Source organism: Phalacrocorax aristotelis, chromosome 2 (genome assembly GCF_949628215.1).
Source record: "Phalacrocorax aristotelis chromosome 2, bGulAri2.1, whole genome shotgun sequence".
Classification (NCBI taxonomy): Eukaryota; Metazoa; Chordata; class Aves; order Suliformes; family Phalacrocoracidae; genus Phalacrocorax; species Phalacrocorax aristotelis.
In genome coordinates, this window is record NC_134277.1 from 24,153,268 (window position 1) to 24,179,484 (window position 26,217).

At 38.5% G+C, this 26,217-nt stretch overlaps 1 protein-coding gene and 1 long non-coding RNA gene across 5 annotated transcripts in view; both read right to left on the reverse strand.

Moving 5' to 3' along the window:
• The window catches only part of LOC142052528 (ATP-dependent translocase ABCB1-like), a 45,841-nt gene extending 44,621 nt beyond the window's left edge, over positions 1-1,220 (reverse strand). For 2 of the 3 annotated variants that reach the window (XM_075082755.1, XM_075082754.1), the window contains exons 1-2: positions 1,124-1,215; positions 582-708 (exon numbers count right to left, since the gene is read on the reverse strand). In XM_075082755.1, coding sequence (XP_074938856.1) covers positions 582-670 — 89 coding nt within the window. In that variant the 5' untranslated portion in view covers positions 671-708; positions 1,124-1,215. Of the gene's footprint in view, positions 1-581; positions 709-1,123 lie in introns of all 3 variants that reach the window. The other variant, XM_075082756.1, reaches the window with a different exon arrangement.
• Positions 1,221-1,604: 384 nt separating this feature from the next.
• On the reverse strand, positions 1,605-24,383 carry LOC142052530 (uncharacterized). 2 transcript variants are annotated; one of them, XR_012658865.1, is made up of 4 exons: positions 24,262-24,383; positions 18,367-18,498; positions 7,270-7,411; positions 1,605-1,687 (listed from the first exon to the last, which is right to left on the reverse strand). It is a non-coding gene; the product is annotated as an uncharacterized LOC142052530 (long non-coding RNA). The 2 variants fall into 2 exon arrangements; XR_012658864.1 differs by lacking the exon at positions 18,367-18,498 and having other exon boundaries at positions 1,618-1,687; positions 7,288-7,411.
• Between the last annotated feature and the right edge of the window lie 1,834 nt (positions 24,384-26,217).

The following is a 26,217-nucleotide window of genomic DNA, read 5'->3' on the forward strand; positions in this document are numbered from 1 at the left end:
ATATAAATAGCATCAGCTCCTGACTGCTGTAAATTTAAGTCAAGCTCTTCCCAGTTCACCCCTCTCAAGGGTGAAACAACAACAACAAGGGCTGGTGGTTCCACCATCTGATCACGGGAGTTGTGAACTGAAACATTATATAGCTTTCAAAATGGGAAGGAGGAAGATAACTTATGAAATCAAATTTTTGCACATGGGGGATGAGGAATAAACAAAATGTTCAAGATATGTAAAATACTGATTCCCTGCCATACTAAAAATTTTAAAATAATTTTTTAGCTGATGACATAACTCTATTCAAGATGTCCATTCCAACATAATTTCTGTCATATTTTATAAATGTTTTTCAATAAACTGCAGTCAATACTGTGGACACTTAGTCCTTGAAAGAAAAAGATAAAAGATCTTTCTGCATCAAATGAATGTGTCAATCAATGTTATTCTTAGTTGATACAAAGCTTTCTCTTATTAGGCTTTCCTGATAAAGTAAAATAAAATAAATAAAATAAAGTATAAAATAAAATAATGTAATCTTATAAGCTTCAATACAGAACATGTTTACAATGTTTAAGAATACTTACTGTTCGTCTTCAGATTCATGATCCTGGCTGGATGCAGTGATCTCCTGGTTATTTCCATCTGCATTGTGCTTCTGCTTCTTTTCATGCATTTTAAATTTATTTAAGATAGCTCCCTATAAAATAATATCTGACCAAGAAATACAGAACTGTTAAACCAAGGACTGTTAAGCCAAATGACCATTTGTTTGAAAGAAAAATATAGATACTTAGTAAAATCAATATAGTTAGTAATGTCACATATTGCAAGTGAATCCTTGTAATGGGCAAGTATAAACATGTTGAAACAAGTCCAGATGTCTGGAGTTTGCTTACAAACACCTACTTTTTGTATTTGTATCTCTTCGATAACTGTGGGACCTTCATTTAATTTCATTTGAATGATATAAGCATTATATGTTCTGCAATTCAGCAGAGATATACAAAATAAATGAGAAAGTAGATGTTTATTTAAAAGAATATGCAGTTACTGGGAATTTTCCCAATTCTATTTATCAGTGAATTTTATAAAATATATCTGATTTTTAAAGAAATTATTTACGTACCGTAAAGGCTGGTTTTGGTTTGTGTCTGGCCCTCTGAAAGAGTGTACAAAAATCAGCAGAATTTGTGTGGTTAAGGACATGCAGCATGATTGGACTTTGCTTGTCTTATGTAAAACACAGATGATTAACAGCTTTCTCTTGTTTTTTCCCACCCTCCCCACCCCCCCCCCACCCCCACCGCCTTGCCTACTTTGGAGAGTAAAGTTTATGCGCTTTGGACTCTGCCTCCCTTTTCCCAAAGGGTATATTTAACGAACAAAGTCCTTAATTGCACTCTTATTTCATTGTCACCCCAGAAAACAAGCCTGAATAGTCTATTCTTCCACCAGAAAAAGTTCCCCTTATCTACGGTTGGCTTAACTATGTCCCTTAAAACTCCCAGGAATTCCTCTTTACCTTATTAGAGATGGTGCTGAATGCTCCAAGTAACTGTTATGCTTAAGGGTGAATCCATTCTTGAATACACAGTGAGAATGAAACCAAACAACACAAAAGGCGTGCTTTAATCTTTTGCTTCTTTTCCCTTCTTCTAAATCTAATCCAGAAAAGCATGACCCATCTAGCCTGAAAGAAAACAGAAATTTACTATAGTGCATATCGTTTCTCATTTGAGTAGCTGCAAAACAGCCAGATCAGTTTCAGATTCAGTTTAGAAATGGCTTGGAAATAGCTGTGGTCAGCAGAAATCTCCTCGATTAGTATCCTTCTGATTTTTGAATGTGTATTCAGATTCTAAACTGTTTGAAATGTACCGTTTATTTTATTGTGGAATGTATTGTTTTTATCAGTGTCTGTAGGCGTTACTTCAATGAAAATAATAACAAATATTTAAAACTTTTAAAAGAAATTAACTGCACTTCTTAACCATTATTTCAATGTAGATAGTAAAGTAGATAATAAAAGTTAAATAAAAATTATTGTCCTAGAAGACAAGTAGATTTATATTAATTTCTCTGTAGGTCTCTTATCACTTCACTCAAACAAAACTTAATCTGATAATTAACCAGAAAAGATAATTTTTGTTCCTTTGAGTCATGCATGCCTGTAATCTCAAAATTTTTATAAAACAGCATTTTTACAATGTTTTGGAATACAAAGAGTCTTATCGGAGTGAGGATTACTTCAGAAAGGGTAGTTTACCATTGTTAGTCAAGCAAAATATAAAGGATTAGTAAACATAAATATAATCTGTTTATGAAAAGTCATCCTGAGATATTTGTATAGACTTCTATCCATAGCAGTAAATGGGAAAACTGGGTTTTAACTTGTGTGCCTAAGTGCTTTGCTGGACTTGATCTTAATGGACTGGTCCAATTATTTCAGTGGAAACTGAATAAAGTTGAATGAGAAACCCTAGAGAAAAGTAAATTAATTTAAACAAATGAAAGAGTATATGCAGATCTTTCACAACTGCTTCACCTTAAAGATAAAATGGACAAAACTACAAGATGTGTCACAGCATTCTGTTATCTCATTGCAATATCTCAATGCTATTGCAGTACAATCATGATACGAAAGGGAAATAGGAATAAAACAGAATAGCAATTTGTACCAGAGTTTCTATTGCCTGCATACAGTAGTGCAAATAAAATAAAAGACTGTTTTGCAGCCAGTTTTAGCACACTAGGAGCTGAACCAACCAAACTGATATTAAAAAGTGGGGAAATTGGGAAAGTACAGTATTTTACATCTACTTAGTAAGCTACAAAGTTCTTTTATTTCCCTATAGTTTCTGTACTTCAACTTTTCAGTGACATGGCTTCACAGCTGCACAGAATTTGAGGCCAGAAAAAGATCACTAAATCTGTCTTCTAAGCTCTTGTACTGTAGAATCATTAAGGCTGGAAAAGACCTCCAGGATCATCAAGTCCAACCATCAACCCAACACCACCAGGCCTCCTAAACCATGTCCCAGAGTGCCACATCTACACATTTGTTGAACGCCTCCAGGGATGGTGACTCCACCACCTCTCTGGGCAGCCTGTTCCAATGCCTGACCACTCTTTCAGTAAAGACATTTTTCCTAATATCCAACCTAAACCTCCCCTGGTGCAACCTGAGGCTGTTTCCTCTCATCCTATCACTAGTTAACCTGGGAGAAGAGACCAACACCCACCTCACTACAACCTCTTTTCAGGTAGTTGTAGAGAGCAATAAGGTCTCCCCTCAGCCTCCTCTTCTCCAGACTAAACAATCCCAGTTCCCTCAGCCGCTCCTCACCATAAATAATTTGGATGTTTCCATGTTAAAACTGATAATTTGAGTTAGACTATATAATTCCAGTCTGAGGAGATTAAATTTATATCATAAACCAACAATAGAAGAATCTAAGGCATCACCACTGCACATTAGCTGCACTTGAGTATATAAAAAACATGTAGGTGAACACAGTAGGTGATCCACAACCCAAGATGTACGAAAAGACCCAGAAACAATGTAGGTGCCAGTCAATCTAATCTGAGGAGAAATACTTTCTCAGCCGGAGTCTAGCAACCAGTTTTGCTGTAAATATATGAGCAGGATTCATAAACCCAGTGTTTGAAAAATCCTTTCTGTCTTCTCTTAGATCAGTTATTTTGTTAAATCAATAGCTTACCCCCAGCTTTAACCTATCTTTGATGCCATCAAGGGAGTTTTCTTTTTGATTCTGTAGGCTGAAGCCCTGAAGCATGAAAACTGGTACAGACATTGTCTGTATCAAATGGACATTGACTTACTGCAAAGTAAAGATGTTCTGAACATCTTGAAAGTGGAGTGTCCAGTTCACTCAGAAGTCCAAGAAGAAAGAAAACCTTTCTTTTTCTCCTTCTAATTACTAGTCACAAAATTTCCCACAGAAGACGGATTTAAACAGAGATGACCAATTAATGACCTTTGAGCTATTTAAGGCTCATAAACTATTCAATATTCATTCCCACCCAGTTTGTTGTCCTGTGATCAGAAGAAGAAGGGATCTGCTGATATGGGAACTGCTGGACAATTCAAATGCCTTGTTGTACAAGCAAGTAAAAAATGGCTGAGAAGGTTCATGCACCTGGACTGTCTAAAGCTCTGCCACATGTCCATCTCAGCCCTATCCCGCAGTGGAACAGTGGCACTCTATGAAGACAATTGCAGCTCAAAGAGCTACCTCTATTGAGTTATGTGGTAAATGTCTTAAGAGATTTTAGCCAGTTAAAAATTCTAGAAAGTGACTCATAGGATCAGGAGAGTTGACCTTGTCTAAATTAAGGCCTATATATGAGGAAAACATCTAGTTTTACTTTAAAAATTGCAATGGCTCACAAGTTCATTGCACCCCTTGTTTAGCTGCTTCTATGTTCCGTTTCCCTTCATGGAAATTGTTTAGTTCAAGACAGAACAACAACTCTTGGATATTATTATTTCTATGAGGACCTTCATTGTCAGTTATCTTTTCTATGTGAAAACACTTACAAATATTCATAAGGTTTACTCAACTCTATCTCTATTAAGGTAGTAGCCAATTTCCTTTTGCGTGACATAGTTTGATGGCTCCTTGATTATACTCACACATCTTTTTTAGAATTTTGAGCATAAGAACCTCTTGTGTTTTTGGAATATGACCACTAGGTCCCTTGAAATATTCTGGAGAGATTGTAATGATATAGACTACGGCACAATTAATTTCCTTCTCCTATGTGATATGAAGGCGTGGTCTGAATCATCTCTGTTGGGCACTCTACTCCAATGAGAGATTGTAGTGTAACAATAAACTATGACAAACCTTAAATCCTTCTTTAATTCACTGCCCTTACAGACCATTCACAAGTCTCGTCAGTATAGCTCTGCTCTCCACAAAAGTGTTTAATTTGTATTTTGCATGATTATAACATAATTTTTGGACTGCAGTTAAATTAGGCAACAGAGATCATTCTGTATTGTAACTCACTATTAATTATTCCACTGTTTCCATGAATTTATTTAACTAAATTTACTTATCCACCCCTCTCCTATATGTTAAAACCTGTTAATATTTTATGAACAAACTGATCACAAGTCAGCTTCTGGAATGGCAGAAAAAGGCATTTGAAAAATAGGGCTTTTGTGTTTTGTGGTGAAATTTCAATTAGTTATGCTGCCAGAAAAGAATTCATGTTAAGAGAATCTCAACCCACAAATCACACATTGGTTCCATGTATTTTTTTATCTGATGCAGGCCAGCAAAGGGGATGACCAACTGACACATGACATCGGAATAAATGACTGACACAGAAACTTCATTCTAACTTTGACATCTGAGTCAAAACACTGTGAAATGATGGCATGATACCTTCAAAATTTTTTGCACAGTATCAAGAAAACTAACCATTTTTTAATGCTTATCAATAAAAGTAGCAAACAAGACAAGAAACTGAAGCAAATACTTCAAAGATTTCATATAGTATAACCACAGAAAAGGACAAACTATTTTTTTCTTTTATATCCTTTAAAGAGGGAGAGTTGGATTTTCCAGTAAGCCCCAGATAGGCAAAATGGTAGAGGGTCCCAGGAATCCTGTAATGATTCCTCAGTGGTATTTAGCCCTAGCGTAGGTTAGAACAACTGTGAACAAGCTCTGATTTATGATACTTGGGGAACTCCTGTTCCATTTCAGCAACCTCTTTTCTGTTAATCAGTGCTGGAAAAGAATAATGCTTTGTACAGTTTTGCCAACTTGGCCACCATTCTATCAACAAGAATTGTCCTATATGAAGGGGATTATCATGCAGTCAGAAAATAAAAGGTTCGTGTTCCTTAAACTATGCTGTATGCTCAGCCAGAAAATACTGCATATAGGAATTGCTAGATATCTTATTTGTCCTGGACTAAGCATGAGGCCAAATGAAGTTATTGTAAGCATCAAGCTCCTATTTGTGCTTTAAAAGGAAGCCTACTCTGAAAAGAATGTTTTAATGATATTACAAAGCTCCACTTTTATTGTCTAGTGATTTGATTTGGAGTTAATTGTTTCTTCTAGTAAGGGGGCTGCCACAAACTAATGTAATGTCACCAGCTTCCTATTAGTAATGCCAGTTTTCATCTTTACAAACTCAGTCTTGTTTCTGAAATCTTCACATTTTTTTTTGTTTATACTTAACCAACAACAGAAAATCCAGACTAATCTACAGCTCACTTTAAGAGATATTTCCCACATATGGAAAACAACTTTCCTGGTGTTTATTTATCACTGAAGTTATGAAATATGACTCAATGATGCATTAATGTGTGATGAGATAATATTTTCCATATCGTTGCTTGCAATATAGTTGCATTTAAAATGAGATTCCTGCTACAGTTATAACAGGAAAATGTATTTAACTGAAGTGGTATTTACATTTGTCTCAGATTTAGTAAAATTTCTTAAACTACTTAAAGCAGGATTTAAAAGTTCAATCTTTTCAGAGCATGAGTAGATGTTTTCACCCTCCGCATATCTAGAAAAACAGATGCCTTTTGAATCTGGAAATACAAGATACATTCATTCAATGAAATACAGTATAGAACATTAGGGATTTAAAAGTGTTCAGGATTTTATTTCAGTTTATTTTATTTAATATGCTATATGAAAAATGATGGGAAAATAATAATAAAAGTGACTTTTTGTGCAGGTGGAAAACATTTTTCCCTACTGAAGTTGAATAAAGCATATATTATTACAGGCACATCTAATTTTTTTTCCTGATAATTCTTCTAGCCAATGATATGCTTGGTAACATTGTAACAGTACAAGTAATCAAGGAACTTGAATGAACTCTTATCCTTTCCTCTCTGAATCACTTTGATTGGACACCTTTTGTCACGCACAAAGAGCCTTTGTAAGCCGAATAAACACAATTTAAAAAATATCCAGCAGTTACCAATCACTTACTACACACAAAAGATAACTTCAATTAATGAAATACTAGACTGAGTGTTAGTATGCTCAGTGCCCTGAATAAGAAACAGAAAAAGTCTTTCCTGGGCAGCAAGTTCTCAGTGAGGTGCAGTAGGGCTGGTTTCTAGTGCCCCTGGAATGGATCCTCAGTGTGACTGAACTGCCGTCTTCCAAATCCCTGCTTTTCCCTTAGGATTTTATTCCTTTTCATGATGATATGGCTCGTCTTGAATCCCTGAACTGCTGCCTAGCTCCATCTCAAGAGTCTTACCTTTCTGTGCAATTTTACCTCTCAACTTGCAGAAGTCCATGCTATCAACATCTTCACAGTTCTGGCTCAGAATTTAGCAATTTCCTCACAAGTCTGAGAGAGGGTGACACAGCTGTGTCTTGGATTGCAGGCAGCTGAACTCCTGAGGAAGAGGGGAAGTTTACAAACTCAGGTCATTACATATGAAATATATAACAGTATTAATATTATATCCTAGACAGAAATCAAAGCTATTCATATTGACTTATTCCCTTCTACAATACTATTTAAAATTGTATTTTATAGTTGTGTTCTATTCCACACAATTTGTGAAATGTCTAGATTACACAGGAAATTATGAGAAGAAAAAACCTGTTCAGCTCCTGCCTATTAATACTGAATTCCAAAGTTTTGTTCATTTCTCTGGTCTACAGTTACAGTTCATCTTTCCCCTTACAAATCACAAAAATAAGGAGTGGAAGAGACCTCAGAATGCTATCCCATCCATACTCTTTCCTCCAGATCAGATCAACTATTCTATCTGTCGTTCTTGACAGATGTTTGAGTTCTGTCACTCCATCAGTAGTTTCCAAAAAAAAAGATGGAGACTTGTAGGCTATATCTGAACTGTTAGGAAGTTTTTTTGATGTCTAACCTGGATTGACCTTGAGATGGGTTAGACCTGTCACCCCTTTCCTATCCACAGCAAATATGAAGAACAACAACTTCCATTCCACTTTGCAGTACTTTTGAAATGTTAATACAGCATTCACAAGGGTTGCCTGTCCTCTCTAGACAGACAAAAAGCCCAGTTCCTGTAACCCTTTTGCAGTATTGATCTTTGACATTGCTATCTTCTGGACTCAAACAGCTACACAGCTTTTTTTTGAAGAAAGTAGTCCCAAACTGGGGATTATTTCAAAAATAGACAAATATTTTTAACTTCTGTAAATAATTTGCCTTTGTTGTGCTGTAGCAGTATGGAAGCATACTTACTTATTTTACTTAATCTTTTATATTTAATTTTTTTACTGTAGTGAAATGACTAAAAATAACTACTTCATTTAGTTCATCTCATAAGAGATTGATTATGACACTATGACCATGTTCTGCATGTTAGTCTTTGACCAAATTGCTTTGTTCCTTTTTGTTGTTTACTGTAAAACAAAAAATTGTATACTATAAGGTATATGTGGTTCTACAGGCAATTGCACTCAGTGCAGATACACACTTGTTCACAAGATCCAAACCTTTTAAATAGCCATACCCATAGAAATTAAGGGTAATGCTTCCTCTAACCGACCATTTCTGCTTCCAGAAACATACTGCCATATGCCGCAGCTCTGTCTGATTTACATGCCACAACACCAAAGCATCCCTGACAACAGTCCAGGTAGATCCACCAGGAAGATTCCAGTTATGATATCAAGATGTGGCTGCACACGATCACATTGCAAGAATTAGTTCTAAAGAGACTGGAGGAATTAACACTGTCACCATGCAGGACTTCAGCTCTTTTGTAAAGACAGGCAGGGCAGAAGAGGTGGAGGAGTTGCACTCTACATTAAGCAAAACCTCAGATGTATCCAAGTCAACTATGGTGATTGCGACTGCTCTATCGAATGCCCCTGGGTTAAAGTCAAAGGGGTCGTCCCCAAGCAGGACCTCACAGTGGGCATCTGCTACCGACCTCCTAACCACAATGACAATGACAATGAAGAGATACTTGGGGCACTAAAGCAAGCTTCTGGCCAACAGAACCTGGTCTTGATGGGTGACTTCAACTACCCAGACACATGCTGGAAGAACAATACGGCAGCTCGCAGGTCATCCACCCAGTCCCTAGAATGCAGAGAGGAATGCTTCCTCATACAAATGTTAGAAGTGCCAACCAGGAAGGAGGCACTGCTGGACTTGCTATTCACAAACCAAGAAAACCTGCTGTGTAATATCTCAGTCAGTGATAGCCTTGGCTGCCATGATCACAGTATTGTGGAGTTTGGGATCCTGCTGAGCATGCTGAAGGTCAGCTCTAAGATAAGGGTTCTGGATTTTAGAAGAGCAAGCTTCAGTTCACTCAGGGCTCAGTTGGGAGGGATTCCATGGGAAGCTTCCATGGAAGACAAAGGAGGTAGTGAGTGCTGGGGGTTCTTCAAGAAGTCTCTACTGGAAGCACAAAACCAGTTTATCCCCTGTACAGGAAAGGGAAGTAAGCGGAGCAAGAGGCCCCCATGGCTCAACCATGACCTCCTGGGCCTACTCAGATCCAAAAGGGAAGCATACCAGAGATGGAGAAGTGGAGGATTATCCATCGAGAGCTAAAAGGGCATTGCCAGAGTGTGCAGAGATGCAGTTAGAAAAGCAAAAGCCCAGCTCAAATTGAAACTGGCCATAGGTGTCAAAAATAACAAGAAAGGTTTCTTCAGGTATGTCAAGCATGAGCAGAAAAAGAAGGAAAACATAGGTCCACTGTTAAATGGAAAAGGAGAGTCAATCACCAATGATGCTGAAAAGGCAGAGGTCCTCAACACTTTCTTCACCTCTGTCTTTACCAACACTGTCGGGTCCCAGGCTTTGGGAACGAAAATGCCAGGTGACCCAAACACCGACCCACCATCAGTGAAGGAAGAGTTAGTACATGAATTACTACAGGAGCCTGATCCCTACAAATCAATGGGCCCTGATGCCATCCACCTGAGGGTATTGAGAGAGCTGGCTGGCATCGTTGCAAGGCCACTCTCCATAATCTTTGAGAAGTTGTGGAGAACAGGGGATGTCCCAGAGGACTGGAGAAGGGCAAATGTTACCCCTATCTACAAGAAAGGCTCGAGGGAGGATCTGGGTAACTATAGGCCCATCAAGCCTTACTTCAATCCCTGGGAAAGTTATAGAATGAATCCTCCTGAGGGCTATCACAAGTCAAATGAAGCATGTGATTGGGAAAAGCCAGCATGGCTTCAGTAAGGGCAGATCATACTTGACAAATCTGGTGGTCTTCTACAACAGAGTGCCTTGCCTGGTTGACATGGGGCAGGCAGTGGACATTGTCTACCTGGACTTCTCCCAGGCCTTTGATACAGTCTCCCACAGTCTCCTCCTGGAGAAATTAATGTGTTATGGCCTAGACAAGTGGTCTGTGCAGTGGATGGGCTGCACCAAAGGGTGGTGGTAAATAGGTCTTTTTCAAAGTGGCAACCTGTCACAAGTGGAGTCCCCCAGGGATCAATGTTGGGCCCAATGTTATTCAGTATCTTTGTAAGTGATCTGGATAACGGCATCAAGTGTAGCCTGATGAATTTTGCTGATGACACCAAGTTGAGTGGGGAAGCAGACACTCCAGAAGGGAGAGCTGCTCTGCAGGAAGATCTGGATAGGCTGGAAGAGTGGGCCAACAAGAAACTTATGAAGTTCAACAAGGACAAGTGTAAGGTCAAGCACCTGGGAAAACATAATCCGGGAGCGCAGCACAGGCTGGGATCTACCTGGCTGGAGAGCAGCTCTGTGGAAAGGGACACGGCGATCCTGGTGGACAGAAAGCTCAACATGAGCGAACAGTGTGCTGCTGCGGCCAAGAAGGCCAACAGGATGCTGGGTTGCATCAAAAAGGGCATCACCAGCAGAGAGAAAGAAGTCATTATCCCACTCTACTCAGTGCTTGTCAGGCCACACCTGGAGTACTGTGTACAGTTCTGGTCCCCGCTGTACAAAAAGGATGTGGACAGTCTGGAAGGGGTCCAGAGAAGGGCCACCAAGATGATCAAGGGACTGGGAAGCCTGCCATATGAGGATAGGCTGGGAGAATTGGGTTTGTTCAGCCTTGAGAAAAGGAGGCTCAGAGGGGATCTCATCACCATATACCAGTACTTAAGGGGTAGCTACAAAGAAGATGGAGACTCCCTTTTTACAAGGAGTCACATGGAGAGGACAAGGGGGAATGGACACAAGTTGTTCTTGGGGAGATTCCGATTGGACATGAGAGGAAAATTTTTCACAGTGAGGACAGTCACCATTGGAATAATCTCCCCAGGGAAGTGGTTGACTTGGCCACATTGGACACTTTCAAGATTTGGCTGGACAGGGTGCTGGGCCATCTTGTGTAGACTGTGCTCTTCCTAGAAAGGTTGGACTAGATGACCCCTGAGGTCCCTTCCAACTTGTGATTCTGTGATTCTGTGATTCAGCAATTAGAACTTCAGTTTTCTGTATGTTGTGGCCAGCTACTTATGGCTACAGTTACTTAAGAGGCAATTACCTGTAGTCATTCTATTGACCCAGACTAGATGCTTGACTGCCTCATTAATTTACCTGTATGTTCTTTTAACTCCCAATTTCCCTCATTCCATAAGGGTTCATTAATCTTAATTTCCACAAATTCACTTCCTAGAGTTCTATCCAATGGCTAATCAGATCTCTTTATCTTTCCTGACACTTCCAGCTTGCAGTTTGCTTGTGGTTCTAAGCCATCTTTAGTCCAGGGCTGGTGGTAGAGAGGATGAAAAGAGAGATCAAGTACATTTACGTTGATCCCAAGCAAAATACATTTATCTGGTCTTACTCACTACAACTGTTAGTGTCTCTGTGGACTGGTTGTTTACAAGGTATCACTTCCATTTTCTGCTTCCAGTTCCTGGGTACAAGATATGTTTTTACAAAGTGTTAATCAGCTACTGACAAATAGCCAGTGTTTCTTAGGAATAAAGGATTTTTCCCTCTGTTAGAATAATTTGTTTGATTTCTTTTTTTAAAAAAAAGGGGGTGTGGATTATATTTGATACAGAAAATATTTTTCTCCACAGAGACCTAGAAATGCCAAGACTTATAACTTATTCTGGTCTCTAGTCTGCAAGAATTATGACAAACCTATTCGCACACTACCAAACAGATCAACTCTTTCACAAGACACAGGCTGTCAAGTCAGTAGTGAGCACAGCTCAAGGTGCCTCATCGTTGGCCAAACAGCTGCATACCATTTAGATATCAGCTTTTGATAGCTTATCTGCTTTATCCTATCACTTCATGCTTGTTAAAGGATGGAAAAGTTGTTTTCCCAAGTCAGTAAAACATTCTATCTCATTGACAACTCTGCTATGTAAAACTCTAAATGAGTGCCAGTCTGAGAAGAACTCCTAAAAAACATTTCTTAATTGCCTTATCTTCAGAGAAACTAATTCATGTATTTATTAAGCAGCCACCATAGGGTACAGTATTATAGTGTTTGATATAATTTTGTTAATGTCTATACTCCAATAGTATTATTTTACTTAAACTTATAGCAGTATTCTAAATTAAAACTCACCTATTTAAAATACCATTTTTCTGTTCTTTCTTTTCAGTCAAAACTCACTCCAGTTCTGACCAAGCTGGCATATCAAAAGATCATTAAAATGTATTCTGATTCCAACAAGGTTTATTGTTCTACTCCCAAATACTATCCATAGAGGGCAAAATAACCTTTTCCCATACATTTCCCACTGCAACTTGAATTTGTTAGGTCTCTGCCTTGCAAATCCAAATTTCATCTTTTTTCTTATTTATTTCTTACTCTTCGCATAAACTTTGTATAAAAGTGACATACCATATTAAACAGCTACATATATGATCAATTAAATTTAAGAAGTGCTAAGCATGACCAAACTCATAGAGTAATATTAGTAAACAGAGACCTTCCTGCCCAATAAACAGCAGAAAGAACCAATACAATTTAACAAATCAGCAAGCCTCAGGGGTCTTCCCCAGTGCCCTCTCCCCTTCCTTGCATTGACTGTGAAATCACAACATGGTTTCTTGTCTACTTCCCAGGCAGAATGGGAGATGAAGGCTGTAGGTCAGAGCCAGAAGGACTCCGGGGAGGGGACTCAATGTTCACAGGGACCCTTGAACCACGAGGCTTAGTAGAGTATTCCAGCACCATGAGAGACAGCTGAAGAAATTCAGTGTCTCTGCTCATTTTCCAATTTCCTGACCTTTTGCACTTTAGACACTCCTTTCTGACTCAGTCCTGAGTTGCTGTCTCTGCCTAGTTTACATTCTGCTTGCATGCAATGACACGTGACCCTGTGTGAGGGTCAGGACACTAAATGTAAGTCCTTGATTTCTTTTTATAGCCAGCAACAAAAAATGAACGATTAACAGCTCATCCTGACTGAATAGAGTGTTCAGAGCAACCCTGTTTTCCATCTCACCATTCACGGAGAGCAAGTGATTTTGTTAGTATGGAACAACATTCAAGGAAGCAACTCATCAGCTCATTTGAGCACTTAGTCAAACTGAGGTACCTGCTACTCTAAGAAAAGGCCTATATCCTTTGTATTCAGTATCTGCACCTGGCACACTAGGCATGCTGTTCCAGTAGAAATCAGAGATCCTAAGGCCCACATCCTAAGGATCCACAAGTCCCCCCTGCGGGTAAGGTATGCTTATTAAATACTACAGGGATTCCTCGTTGGGATCATCTTCTGGGGTTCCTTGTATAGTCAGTACTATGGAGCAGAACTGAATTTAGAAAATGGATCTGTTTTAAACTACCTCTGGTGAGTTTCTATGGGACTTGGTGGCATGCAAACAAAGTCTTTTGTCTAACCACTAGAGGAAATGATCTGGTAGTGATTCCATGTCATGAGCCATTTGCAGAAGATATTATAGTATTTTCTGTGGTATCTGGGGACAGATACATTGCTAGATTACCCCACATCCTAAAGAAGACAGGTGATTTCTGCAGTGATCACACATGGCTGGCAATCAGTTCATGAAGCAGTCCACTGAGTTGGCAGTTATAAGCAGGTGTGACCAGAACAAGGCCAAGAGCTATAACGAAAACTGATTCCATGGTATGGTGCACATGAAGGAGGAGAACATAGCTGCCTAGGCTATTTATGGAACATCTCAGCAACATATTAGCAAAGAAGGATGCCTATTACTGTATGTGACAAGACCAGGAGGAATTTCTCAAATTGGATAGTCCAAATCTAATGTCTATGTGAAATGGTATGTTTACAAGAACAAATATTATTTGAAATGTGTTACTTCATCTTGTCCCAAATATATCTGTGACAAATACTCTTTTGGAATACTGGTGTGGTGGGTCACTTCACAGGACTGAATTACCACCTACCTCCCTAACTGATTTCCACCTATATTCATATTCCAAGTAGACTGAACTATTTAAGAGTGCCAGGTCTCTCAGGGTAAGTATATGTACGTGCCTCTGTAAGGTCTAAAAATGAAGATAAGTCTACAACATCATGAGTGCATGTATGGTCTTTTAATTAAATTAAATTAATTAACTTTAATTGATTAACTTTAACTTAATTTGTTACAGAGTTCACCTTGTTCCGGTGAAACCTGGCAACTGCACTGACAATTTCCTCTGGTTCACAAGAGGGTGAAGACAGGCAGGCAGAATAATGCTTACTGCAAGATTTCATAGAAGGATGTTCTCCATTAACATTTTAACCCCAAGAATGAGTAGAAGTTATTATCCTGTTCCTTTTTATGTGCCACCACTATGGTATTGATCAAACCATCCTTTGTGCTAGTATAATATTAATAGTAGTGGCTTATTCTGATAATGGTAAACTGAGTAAACTAATCTCCTCCCAGTGGATCACATGAATAAGATAAGGACTTGATTGTCATGTCATATCAGATGACTCATACGTTAGTGTTAAACCATGACAGGAAACAGAGGAAAGCAATAATTACATTGTTCACCTACGAAAATCACCTTTTTTCTTCACTTATGTTTATATGAATATATGGCAAAAGAGAGGGGTGAACAACAGAAAAAATAAATATGTGTATATATATATTCCATACCAGCAAAATATGAGTAGAAATAATAGCAAATGTTACAAAAACTCTCTGTTGTGAATCAACTTTAATCTAGATGATGATAAAAACAGACTTTTGTCTCTCTCTTGATCTGGGTATATAATATTAGTCTAATGGTACTTAAGAGTAGGGTCTCGGTTTCTGATTGTTAGGTTCACCTTACAGTTTTTGCAGTGAACCACTTATTAACTTGAAGACAGGTCCTGAAAGCTATACTGTACAGGCGGATTTCTGCACACTCAGGAACCCTTTGACTTCAACAGCAGTCACCCAGGACACAACTGTCAACTATACATAATGAATATGAACATAATTTCTCTATCCAGAATAAAACAGGGATATATGGGAAACTGAGTCTACAACTATACTGAAAATTCATGTAAATGTGAGAACATAATAGGCTTTTATGATCCAGTCACATAGTTACAACCAAAACAGTGGTAAAAACAGAAGTTACAGCGCCGGCTGCCCCTGCTTGGTCATGTTGCTCCTAAAACTTGGGAGACTATAACAATACCAACTGACCTGACTGCAGAGCAAGCAAGAGTAATTGCTAAAGCCTTGAGGCCACTGATTTCAGAAACTCATAAAACGGGGCTTTCAGGCCTTAAGGATTGGTTTTGCTTAACTAGTAAAGATCACACAGCCTTTAAAAACACTGCCTCAGGGCGGAATATGATTATCAGCTACATTGCAGGAAGAATCTCTTGTAAGAAATTTAGTAGGTAGACATCTCAAAACCATTATCTGAGCACTGAAAGGACATTTGGCTAGGAGGTTACTCCTCCTAGAAGAACACTATGAGAATGCAAAACCATATGAATCCTGGAAAAATCGTTGAGGTTGGCATCTGGGGAAGTATCTGAGTTAATAGAACAACACTGCTACTTTTAAAGTAGCAGTGGTACAAGGGTTAAGACAGCAAGAGTAATTCTGGGACCTGTGAATCAAGCAGAAATGCAATGGGAGGAGCTGCAAATTCTGCTTCAACAAATGGGCAAGGTAATGAAGGTAAGAAGGAATGCAAGAAAATATCAGTCCTGTGGATCTGACAAAAGGTCTGCACATACTGTAATTTCCACACATATGGTCATAAAGGACACACAGCCTCCATTTAAAAATAAAGAACAAAAGGAATAGAAAAGGGAAAACAGTCATCAGTGTGGGTTTAGCTCCTTGTGTAAAAAGACGTCGTAACAGTAACTGCAAAATACCCTTGGAGTACATGATAAAAACTTCCTTTAGGGAAAACTAATGGGACTGCAAGAAAGCAACATGGTAAAAATTGAGAAAAACAGGCAAAGATATGAGAAAATGAGATAGAAACCATAAATTCCTTGCTGGCTTGTTTTGTCAAGCTAATGAAAAAAGATGAGGGGGAGGAACAAAAACTACAGACAGAACATGTCCCTCTCAGTGAAGCCCTCAGGCATCATTTCTTCTTCTCAGCAGCAAATACTAGGGACACTCTGCTGTCTACCTCCCCCGGCCTAGCGGTAAAATTACAATATAACCAATGCAAATGGACAATAACAATATTAGTACTGGGTGGTCAGGGAAAGAATATTAACTACCACTAGTGCCATGATGTTAATTGATGCCTTAGTGTCAACAAACACTCTTCAATGAATACTTGCTTCAGCTGGAAATCAAGAAAGTGGAAAAATTATAAAACTTGTATTATATGTATGAAAGGATGTCCAAGCACCTGTATTAAGATCTCTGCCTGCAGTTAAATAGCTGCCAAGTTCAGGAGTTCCTTCTGAGTATTGGAATGGGAGGATCCCTCTTATAAACAGCAGGGAATTATCGGCACAGCCCTGATGAAACAAAATGGATCAGCTGCAGATTTTGCTACGGATGTTTGTGGAATTTGGGCTGACCACTGGGAGGTGAGGGTGGAGTGATTCCTGCAAGTCATTGATGTTTTGTTATTAGGAATCCGGAGGAAGTAAAAACAGTGGATATTTGGGTAACAGAATTTCCTCAAGTTTTGTGTGTCTGTAAGTTAAAATGTGGAAAAATAGAAGTTGTGTACTAATTGAAGGCCCAAAACCTCCTTCCCAAAAACCAATATCAACACCCGCAAGAAGCAGAGGAAGGACTCCAACCCATCATCGACAAGTTTACTGGAAAGCGAGGTCCTAGTACAGAGACCTGTAATTTTAACATTCCATTTTGTCCAGGGTTAAAAGCAAAGAAAAAAGCCTATAAGTGGATTTTAAACACTCAAATAAGGTAGCCACCTCTCAGATTGTTTGTGGTGGAAAGGTGCCTGAAATTCTTGTGGCCCTAAGTAGTATATCTCACTGATTTTTTGTTCTTGACTTAGCCAATGCTTTCTTTGCAATTCCACTAGCAGAGCAAAGCTGGTAGAAACAAGCATTTACCTATGAGGGAAAGCAATGTTGTTTTATCCCTGTACCTCAACACTTTTACATCAAATGTATCAAATGTGGATGAAATTACCATCAAAATGTGTCATATCATATCATACATGGAAAAACTGAATTGAAAGTCCAGGAATATACCCAACAAGTAATCAGCATTACTCAGATCACAAGCTTTAAAGCTAATAATGACTAAACTCAGTTGGTTCACTTGGAAGTAAAATATTCAGAAACAGTTTTAGGTCAGGAAGGGAGGTTGATGCTGAGATCACCAAAAGGTAGAACTGACTATGAGAGTCCATGCCTCCACAGTAAGAATTGTATTTGATTCACTTTCGGAATTGCCTACATTTTTGTGAGAATATCCTTACATTTGCAGAAATCAGTAAACCACTGATAAAATTAGTGAAGAAATCTCACAAACAAGAATGGAAAGAACAGAACACATCAAAACTGCACTAGTTCAAACTCTGGCCATCAGATGCCCAGATTCTTGCAAGCTGTTTCATGTTCTGCTGGCCACTACTGATCTAGACCTTGGGACTGTGCTATTTCAGGAACACAGAAATAAGATGCAAGTTACAGCCTTTGCTTTGAGAGCATCAGGATCGGTGGGAAAGAACTCTGTCCCATATTAAAAACCAGGTTTAGCATTTGCATAGTTGATGAGCTTTGGGAATACACCACTAGAGGCTGTTTTGCCGCAGTACAGATGACACGTACTCCACTAAAGTACATCATCAGTGGAAAAGTACAAACTGGATATCTATCAAACCCTAGGTTAGCTGGATGGACATTGACTTTTATAAACTAAGAGCTTTCTGTAGAAGATGACAAGATTTTATCACCAGCCTTACATGGCTTTTAACCACTGGAACAAAACATAAGTGCCCTTTACCTGTTTACGTATCTCTCACCAGATAAAAGCTCCGTTGCTGACTTCGTGCCACAGGATATTCAATGTGGTTCACAGATGGGTCCAGTTTTTACCAAAAGGATGGAAAATCCTCAATTAGATATGCTGCAACCCCTGTGAAAAATAAAAAGAACTGCCTGCCTTCACTCTGCACAGGCAGCAGAGCTATAAGCTCTGCTAACAATGTTAAAAGAGGAACCTGAAGGAAATGATCTGGCTTTGTACATAGTTCCAGACCGGATATATCAAGCCTTAACTCTTTGGTTACCAATGTGGAATAAAGATGACCTACAAACACAGAATGGAAATCTGGTAGCTCACCAATCATGGGAAGGAAATCCTTAAGATAGATTTTAAAAAGCAGAGAGAAAAAAAATATGCAGGTCATGTAAAAGCACACCAAAAGGAAAAATACAGAATCAGCAGTATTGGAATAGTCAAGCAGGTGCCCTTGCCAAGGTTGTGGTGATCCCAGTAGACTTAACATTTGAAGAAACATCCATTTTGAAAACAAAACAAAGAAAATAATACAAAATGAGGTATGAAAGACCTGCCCACTTTACAACATGGAAATGAGGAAATTGAGGCAATAACTACAGAAGCTAGTAGACAGATGAAGCATAGAGAGCATAATGTGGCCAGATAACAACAAACACTTGTAGACGGAGAGCACTATATATACTTCAAGTAGTTTTGTTTCAACAGATGCACGAACAAGATCGTGTAGGGGGTGCTTGAATGCAAAGGGAGTATTAGAAGATAGCTAGTTGGCTGAATGTGAAGACGGGTACATAATTGCTTAACTTGTGCTGTGGTGAATACCCTAAGAGAAAAGTAACATTAAAATATTAGAGAATTCATGAACAACAGGCTAGGATATAAACAGACTACACTATGTACTATGTACTATGACTACCATGTAGTCCCACCTTAATCCCACCTACCATGCAAAGTGGGATTAAATATCATTTGCTAATACTAGATCCACTGACAAAATGGGTTGAGGTAGTTCCAGTGAAGAAAGCTACAGCCAAGTCTGCCACAGTGCAGGCATTTAATGTTGTATTTTCCACATGGGATTTAAACCAATAAATTGATTTGGGGCAAGGAACATATTTTCCAGGGCAAATCATCACAGAATTCTGTGGAGGCCTGGGAAGAAAAGAAAGGTTCCACATTGCTGGGAACTCCCAGTTCAAGGTAAATCGAATGACCTGATGGTCCCATAGCACTAGGCAAAATGGTGAAAAATTACAGAGAACTTTGCGGTATTGCATCATCTTGTCATTTTAATGACCTGTGAGCCACAAGAACTTCTCACAAGTTCACCTGATTTAGAGGTACATGTGAGAGAAAAAAAGACTGCCTAATGTTTTAACTGAAGAATGGATACAAACCCTATCTAAATGCTGGAAAGAGATTAATGTTGTTATAGCAACTCAACTGGGAAAGAATGCTCAATGCATGGGTAAACAAACAAGAACAAACCACTACTCTGCAGAATGGCAAGGAGGATGGAAAGTAATGTTCCATATTTTCTATGCAAGTTTACAGTCTAAACTGTAAATGGGATGGACTAGCTCCAATTATAAATAAAGCAGGACCTTATGCATATCAAGTAAGATTCCAGAATGGAAAAATGCCTAAGCAGTTCCAGTTTCAATTTTAACTATGGGAAGACAAATAAGTTAACAAAAAGCAAGAATGTTATAGATGTTGCTATTAAAATTTAACAGTGAGTAAGGCACATGGGAAGTCTCACCAGAATCATTGCCAGTGGAGAGGCTGTTAAAAAAAGGAGCATAAGTTAATTGTTAAGCTTTGTCTGAGTGAAGTTCACACGCTTCAATTTTTATTAATAATTGTATATTAATAATTATGTTAGGTTCAAAATTGTGAATATTTGTTTGTGTTACAAGGTAGTAGCAAGCACCCTGCCTTTTGTTGATAACAGACCCTACCTCTAGTGGCAATGGAAAGCTCTTTTGTACCAAAGAGCATGACAACATTGGATACGTGTCTCCACTACTTTAAAATTATCAGAGACATTGTGAAGGCTAAACCATAGCACCTATGTTCTATGATGCCAAAAATAATCTTATTTTTTTAATGAGTGCCTCTGATTTTAAGGGAATGTATCACAGGTGCTTGAAGCAGCATACAAATTTAACTTGGATATTTTGTTTCTACTTACTTGGCTAAAAATCAAAATAACCTACAACAATTGTGATGGAACCTAAACAATCACACCAACTGAAATATGAGTGAAAAACACCAGAAATCATTAAACCACATGCAAAAGCCAGAAGTGAGGTAGAAACTGAAACAAAACAAAAAAAGAAGTCAAGCGTGTTTATTTCACAGTTTTGCCATTGCTGTTTAACATTTTAAACCAAAGATTCCAGTTGAGAGACAATTCACAGTTTGGGGAATACAAGATACTGCTCAGTGGCAGTAAATTAATAAAGGGCATATTACTGTGAACAAAGCATTTACTTTGACTTTTCCAAGGCAGAACGGATATAGTCCTTTTATTAGAGGGACATTTGTAGGATTGACCCAGAAATAGATTAGAAATAATTGAGTACAACATACCAAGAGGGTTTAGGGATACCATTTTAGAGGGAGCAGACTGGAATTTTGGACACCATTGATGAAGAAACTTTGACTAGTAAATTATCAAAATTGGGGCATACTATATGCAACATTCAAAACCCATGAAGTAAAAATATACATAAATACATCTTTGAATATTATATACCTAAGAGTTAATAATGTCATATGGGGATCAAAATGTGGATACATGTAGCAAAAATATTAGTTTTAGAGAAAGAAAAGTACTGGAACCGGAAAGTGGTATTAACATTGTTAAACCACCAGCAACGTGGTAGATTCTGTGAGCAGTAATCACCAAAACACAAGTTATGGGACAATTAGTGTGTAGGATGGCCTACGTTTCAACTATTGAAACAGGCTAGAACTGTGATTTTAGTAGAAATGAAAGCCAAGACACTATGCAGGAGGTATAGAGATGATTGTAAAACAGCAAATGCATAACCTGTGCTGCTATTGCCTGAAGAGCTGTGTCAGCCACTGCACAGAAGCTAAGCAGCATTACTGATGGCATATTAACAGATTTGGAAAGGCAAGTAAGAAATGGAGTTATAGCCGCTGGGGCCTGTCCTACCAGAATGCATTCTGAAGAAGCCCCCACAATGGAAACAGAGTATTGCCTCTGCAACAGCAGTAACTACTTGTATGTGGAGTCAATCAGCACTTAATGATTCTAGGATCTATGACACCAGATAAGGATATACGTTACTGTTTCTCTGCGTCTATCTCAGTAGGAACTGCCAGAAAACTGTGCTGTGCGTAGAGAAACAAATGTGAACTTTTCTCACCCATCTAATTTAGGATAAAAATTTGCAATGTTCACCCATATCACCAGAATTACAACATCCAGAACACCAGCAACCTGGAGCTAATTTGGAATCTTTATAACAAAAATGTTAAGGAATCACAGCAGATAGAGCAAGCAGCTAAAAAAATTTCATGAATAGGCACCAACCAGTGAAAGGACATATTACTTTAGAGAGTCAACAGCCACTAAGATCAGGAATTGATGCAGAAATCCTGATTCTATCACAACATGTTCAGAGGAGAGTCAAGTACTGGTACAAGAAGCATGTGTTATTTTAACCATTAATCCTTACCTAAGTATTAACCAGTCGTCTTTTTGTTACAGCTTGCAGAATGTCTTGCAGTGCACAACAGAAGATCCTGGAGCTATCTAGAGCTATACAACTGCAGAAGACCTACATGGATTTTGCAAGAAAACCATGAGATAAGACTGAAGCTTGGTGACGCTTCAACTTCTTGCTCTGAGGCAGTACCTAGCTTTGAGCTAGCAGAGCTTGACACTGTGGGTTCAGAATCAAGGCATAGGGAACTCAGTTTCACCTCATCATTGACAGGAAGCATACCAAGGCAGAAGACTCATACAAGTAGAAGGATTCTAAGCACGATATAATCAATATTTGCTTGCCTTGAACCCAGACATAAGCACACTGAAACAGCAAACCCAGCCATAACATACAAATATTTTGAAACAGCTAATTATACAAATAATATGCAATCACAAAGGGACAGAGGCTTTAGATAGAGGTTCACAAAAGGGATACAGAAAAACATCTGCAAGTAATAAAATCTGGAAAATAAGAGCTAAGGATGCAGAATAATCGAGAAAGAAGTCTGGGAAAATCAGAACAAGTTCTAGTCCTAAAAAAAGTTAAACTATATTGGTAGCAGATGAGATCCTCTGCTTGTTTTGATTGGGAAGGGGCAAGGAACATTAAAAAGTCAAGGATGAGCAAGGAAGAATGGGGAGAAAAGTCATCCACTTCAGTTCTGTCCTTAGTGAAGAGCTCTGAAATCTGACCACCTCAACATCAGCAATTCAGGCCCTCAAGAACCACAGCAATCAACACAGAATACCAATATTAAAATGCAAAAGGAGATACACTGTTCCTGCATGTATAGGAAGATTATATATCAAGGTTTGAATTGCACACCTGTGAAGAAAAAGGATCTTAACTTATATTTTTATAACCTATTACCTGATCAAATGAGGCCACCAAGTGGCAATGTAAATATTTGAAGTCACAAAGGAAAAGTGTAATACCTTTTAATAACATAACAACTTTAGAATATGCAAAAAGAATAATCAAGACACATGAACACAGATTAAACTTTATGTGCCCTGATGCAAAGCAGTAATCTCATTTATGGTTCGCAAGCATAGCTTTCAAAAGTGTTTAAGTCACAATGCCTTCAAATACAGCTTTCCTACTCATTTCAGGCAAGCAAACTTAAACTGACTTGCAACAAATTTTAAAATTCAGAGACTGAAATTTACATCTGTCCTGTCTTAAATCACAAACATGCTTCACATTTCACTGTCTATTTTTACTTGGCCAATTGTACTATGATGGCATAATTTTGTAGAATTCAGGTCTTGTTCTTATTACCCTTCTGCTTGTGACTGTCACCCAAGTATGCTCTAAAAAGGCATATGGTATCCTACTCTCCTCTGTTCCTTTCACTCCTTCCACAGAATTAAGTATCAGCAGGATGCCAAAAAAGCAGGTGGGTGGAATTCCATCTTCCAAAACATCCTCAAACCTTTCTTTTAAAGGATCCTGCACAAAGTTCTTGTAAGACTTAAGGATAGGCAATAATGCCAAAGTGCCAGATCTACAAATAGTCTGACAAATTTACTGATTCTAAGAATTCATGTAGGGAATGATTTGCAAAAGTGCAACCAGAACTCCAAACAGTACCTAGCAGGTTTCAGTACAAACATATTGGTAAATAAAAAAAAAAATTTTTAAAAAGGAAGAAAACACAACAAAACAAAAAAGCCAAAACCCCTTCTAAACAGAGTTTTAAAACAGCAAGCATGTGTGCCTCCGTACACACACAACTAAGCAACTGACTGAAATCCATGAGATATTCTCCAAATTATTAGTACACTCAAAACTATCTGAAAGTGCAACAGTAAAAAATACATTACATCTCATACCAAATGCACCATAAACAGTTTGTGTTTTGCTCCTAATTGAAGAAGTCATACATGATATCTTGATATCAAGTTCATTTTCTCCTACCGCAAATCACAACACAGTGTCAGCTTGTGGCTTAACCCTGGCCAGCAGCTAAGCCCCACACAGCCCCTCACTCACTTCTCTGCCCAGTAGGATGGGAGACAGAATTGGAAGGGCAAAAGCGAGAAAAATAGTGCACTGAGTTAAAGACAGTTTAATAAGTGAAGCAAAGCAGTGCATGCAAGCGAAGCAAAATAAGGAACACGTTCACTACCTCACATCGACTGGGAGTGGTTTAGCCATTGCCAGGAAAGCAGAGCTTCATCATTCCTAACAGTTGCTTGGGAAGACAAATGCCATAAGGTCAAACATCCCTGCTTCCTCCTTCTCCCTCTGAGCTTTTACCACTGAGTGTGACCTCATATGGTGTGGAACATCCCTTTGGTCGGTTTGGGTCAGCTGTCCCAGCTGTGTCCCCTCCCAACCTCTTGTGCACCCCTAGCTTGCTTGCTGGCAGGGCAGTGTGAGAAACAGAGAAAGCCCTGACACTGTATAAACACTGTTCAGCAATAGTTAAGATATTGGTGTGTTAACAGCACAAGCAGAACTAAACCTTGTAAATATTTAAATTGTTCAGAAGTGACGTTCTGAAGTTGCAAACTGTGCTGAGACACAAACTCACTGAGAATGGAATAAAAAGCATGACTTCTAGATCTTATTTTCCAATGTGTTTATGCCTTCAGAAAATAATTCAAGTGAATGAATTCTGTCAAACTTGAAAGGGTAGTACGTGTCACAGCTTTTTTAATTAAGAATATCCTTAACGGAGTTTTTGCCACTTGAGTTATGCAAGCAATCTGTATAAAAGGCATCTTCTTATTGACTAAAAGCCAGATTGGGAGAAACACTTCTGAGCCTTTTTTCCTTTGAGATGTAGTGATTTCCATAAGGCATTGCTATCTGTAAATCCAAACTGATTTTAACCAATTTGTCATTGCTGCTATACCAGTCATAGCTGCTGTATTTCATATAGTGACACTTCAAATTCCTACTTCAGTAATACTGTTTCTGAACACTGTAATTAATTCCAGCTTTGATATCCCTAAGAAAATGGAATTTTTGGAACTGTCCGCTAAAGAATTAACAATGAAGTATGTGAGCCTGGCAGAACAGAAGTTGAGGGCCAGAGACAGAAACTGAGAGATAGGGAAGAACTTGTTTTATGACTATATCCTTGTGAAGAGCAAACATCCCGCCTTAGAATATGCTGAGAATGGGGTGATAAAGTGTGTAGTCAAGAAGAACAACTAATTGGGATGTAGATAAGAACTAAACCAAAGTGCCCAGTAGGGGAACTATCCTCATTATAATACTAAAAATCAAGCCCCTAGGCCAGGAACCACCCCCACTCTAGTAAATCCCTTAATCTATGAGCATGCGTGATAAATTAAAAGTGAGCTGTACCATTACATCGAAGTGAGAAAGAAACTAATTATTATTATTAGCTGAGGTGTGTGAATATTAGCTGTGCTTGACACATTTAACTGTATAAACGCCTTGTAGTTTCACAGTGCGGTGTGCTAGCTTTGTGGGTTACCACCTAGCACCAATCTCTGCACAAAAATTACTTTAAAATACCTCCACTCTGTGTGTAGTTTGGTGTTTTGCACACCAAGCAAACAAACCCGCTTTTTGGGATAACAGCTTCACATGGTTGAAATCAAAGGAGTTAGTTCCCAGTAGGTTTGGTTTTAGTGTGTGTGTGTGTGTGGGTTTGGTATACTTTTTTAGAATCACTCATTACTCATGCCCGTGCTTTACAGAGACTGACTTCTAAGTGAAGCCATATCCTCTGACACACGCAGTTATTGGTATCTTACTAATGTTTTAAAGCTATCAACACTGTTAGAGGGAACCAATTTAAGTCTGTGCCTCAGCTCACAGACATGGTGTTGTCAATACGGTGCATCCACACTATGCATTCTGTATTCAGAAACTTTAGAGCTGAAAATACTTCTTCTTATGAAATTAATGATAGGAATAATTCTATGATACAACTCTCAGATGTGAATCAAAACCATTTAGGCTGGAAGTGACTAACTCTGAAGTTAGATCAGATCATTCTTGATTCTTCATCCAGTTAAGTTTTTATTATCTCTGGGACAAACGTTCTACAGCTGCTCTGAGCAATCTGTTCCAGTTTTTTTTACATATTTGCTGTCAAGAATTT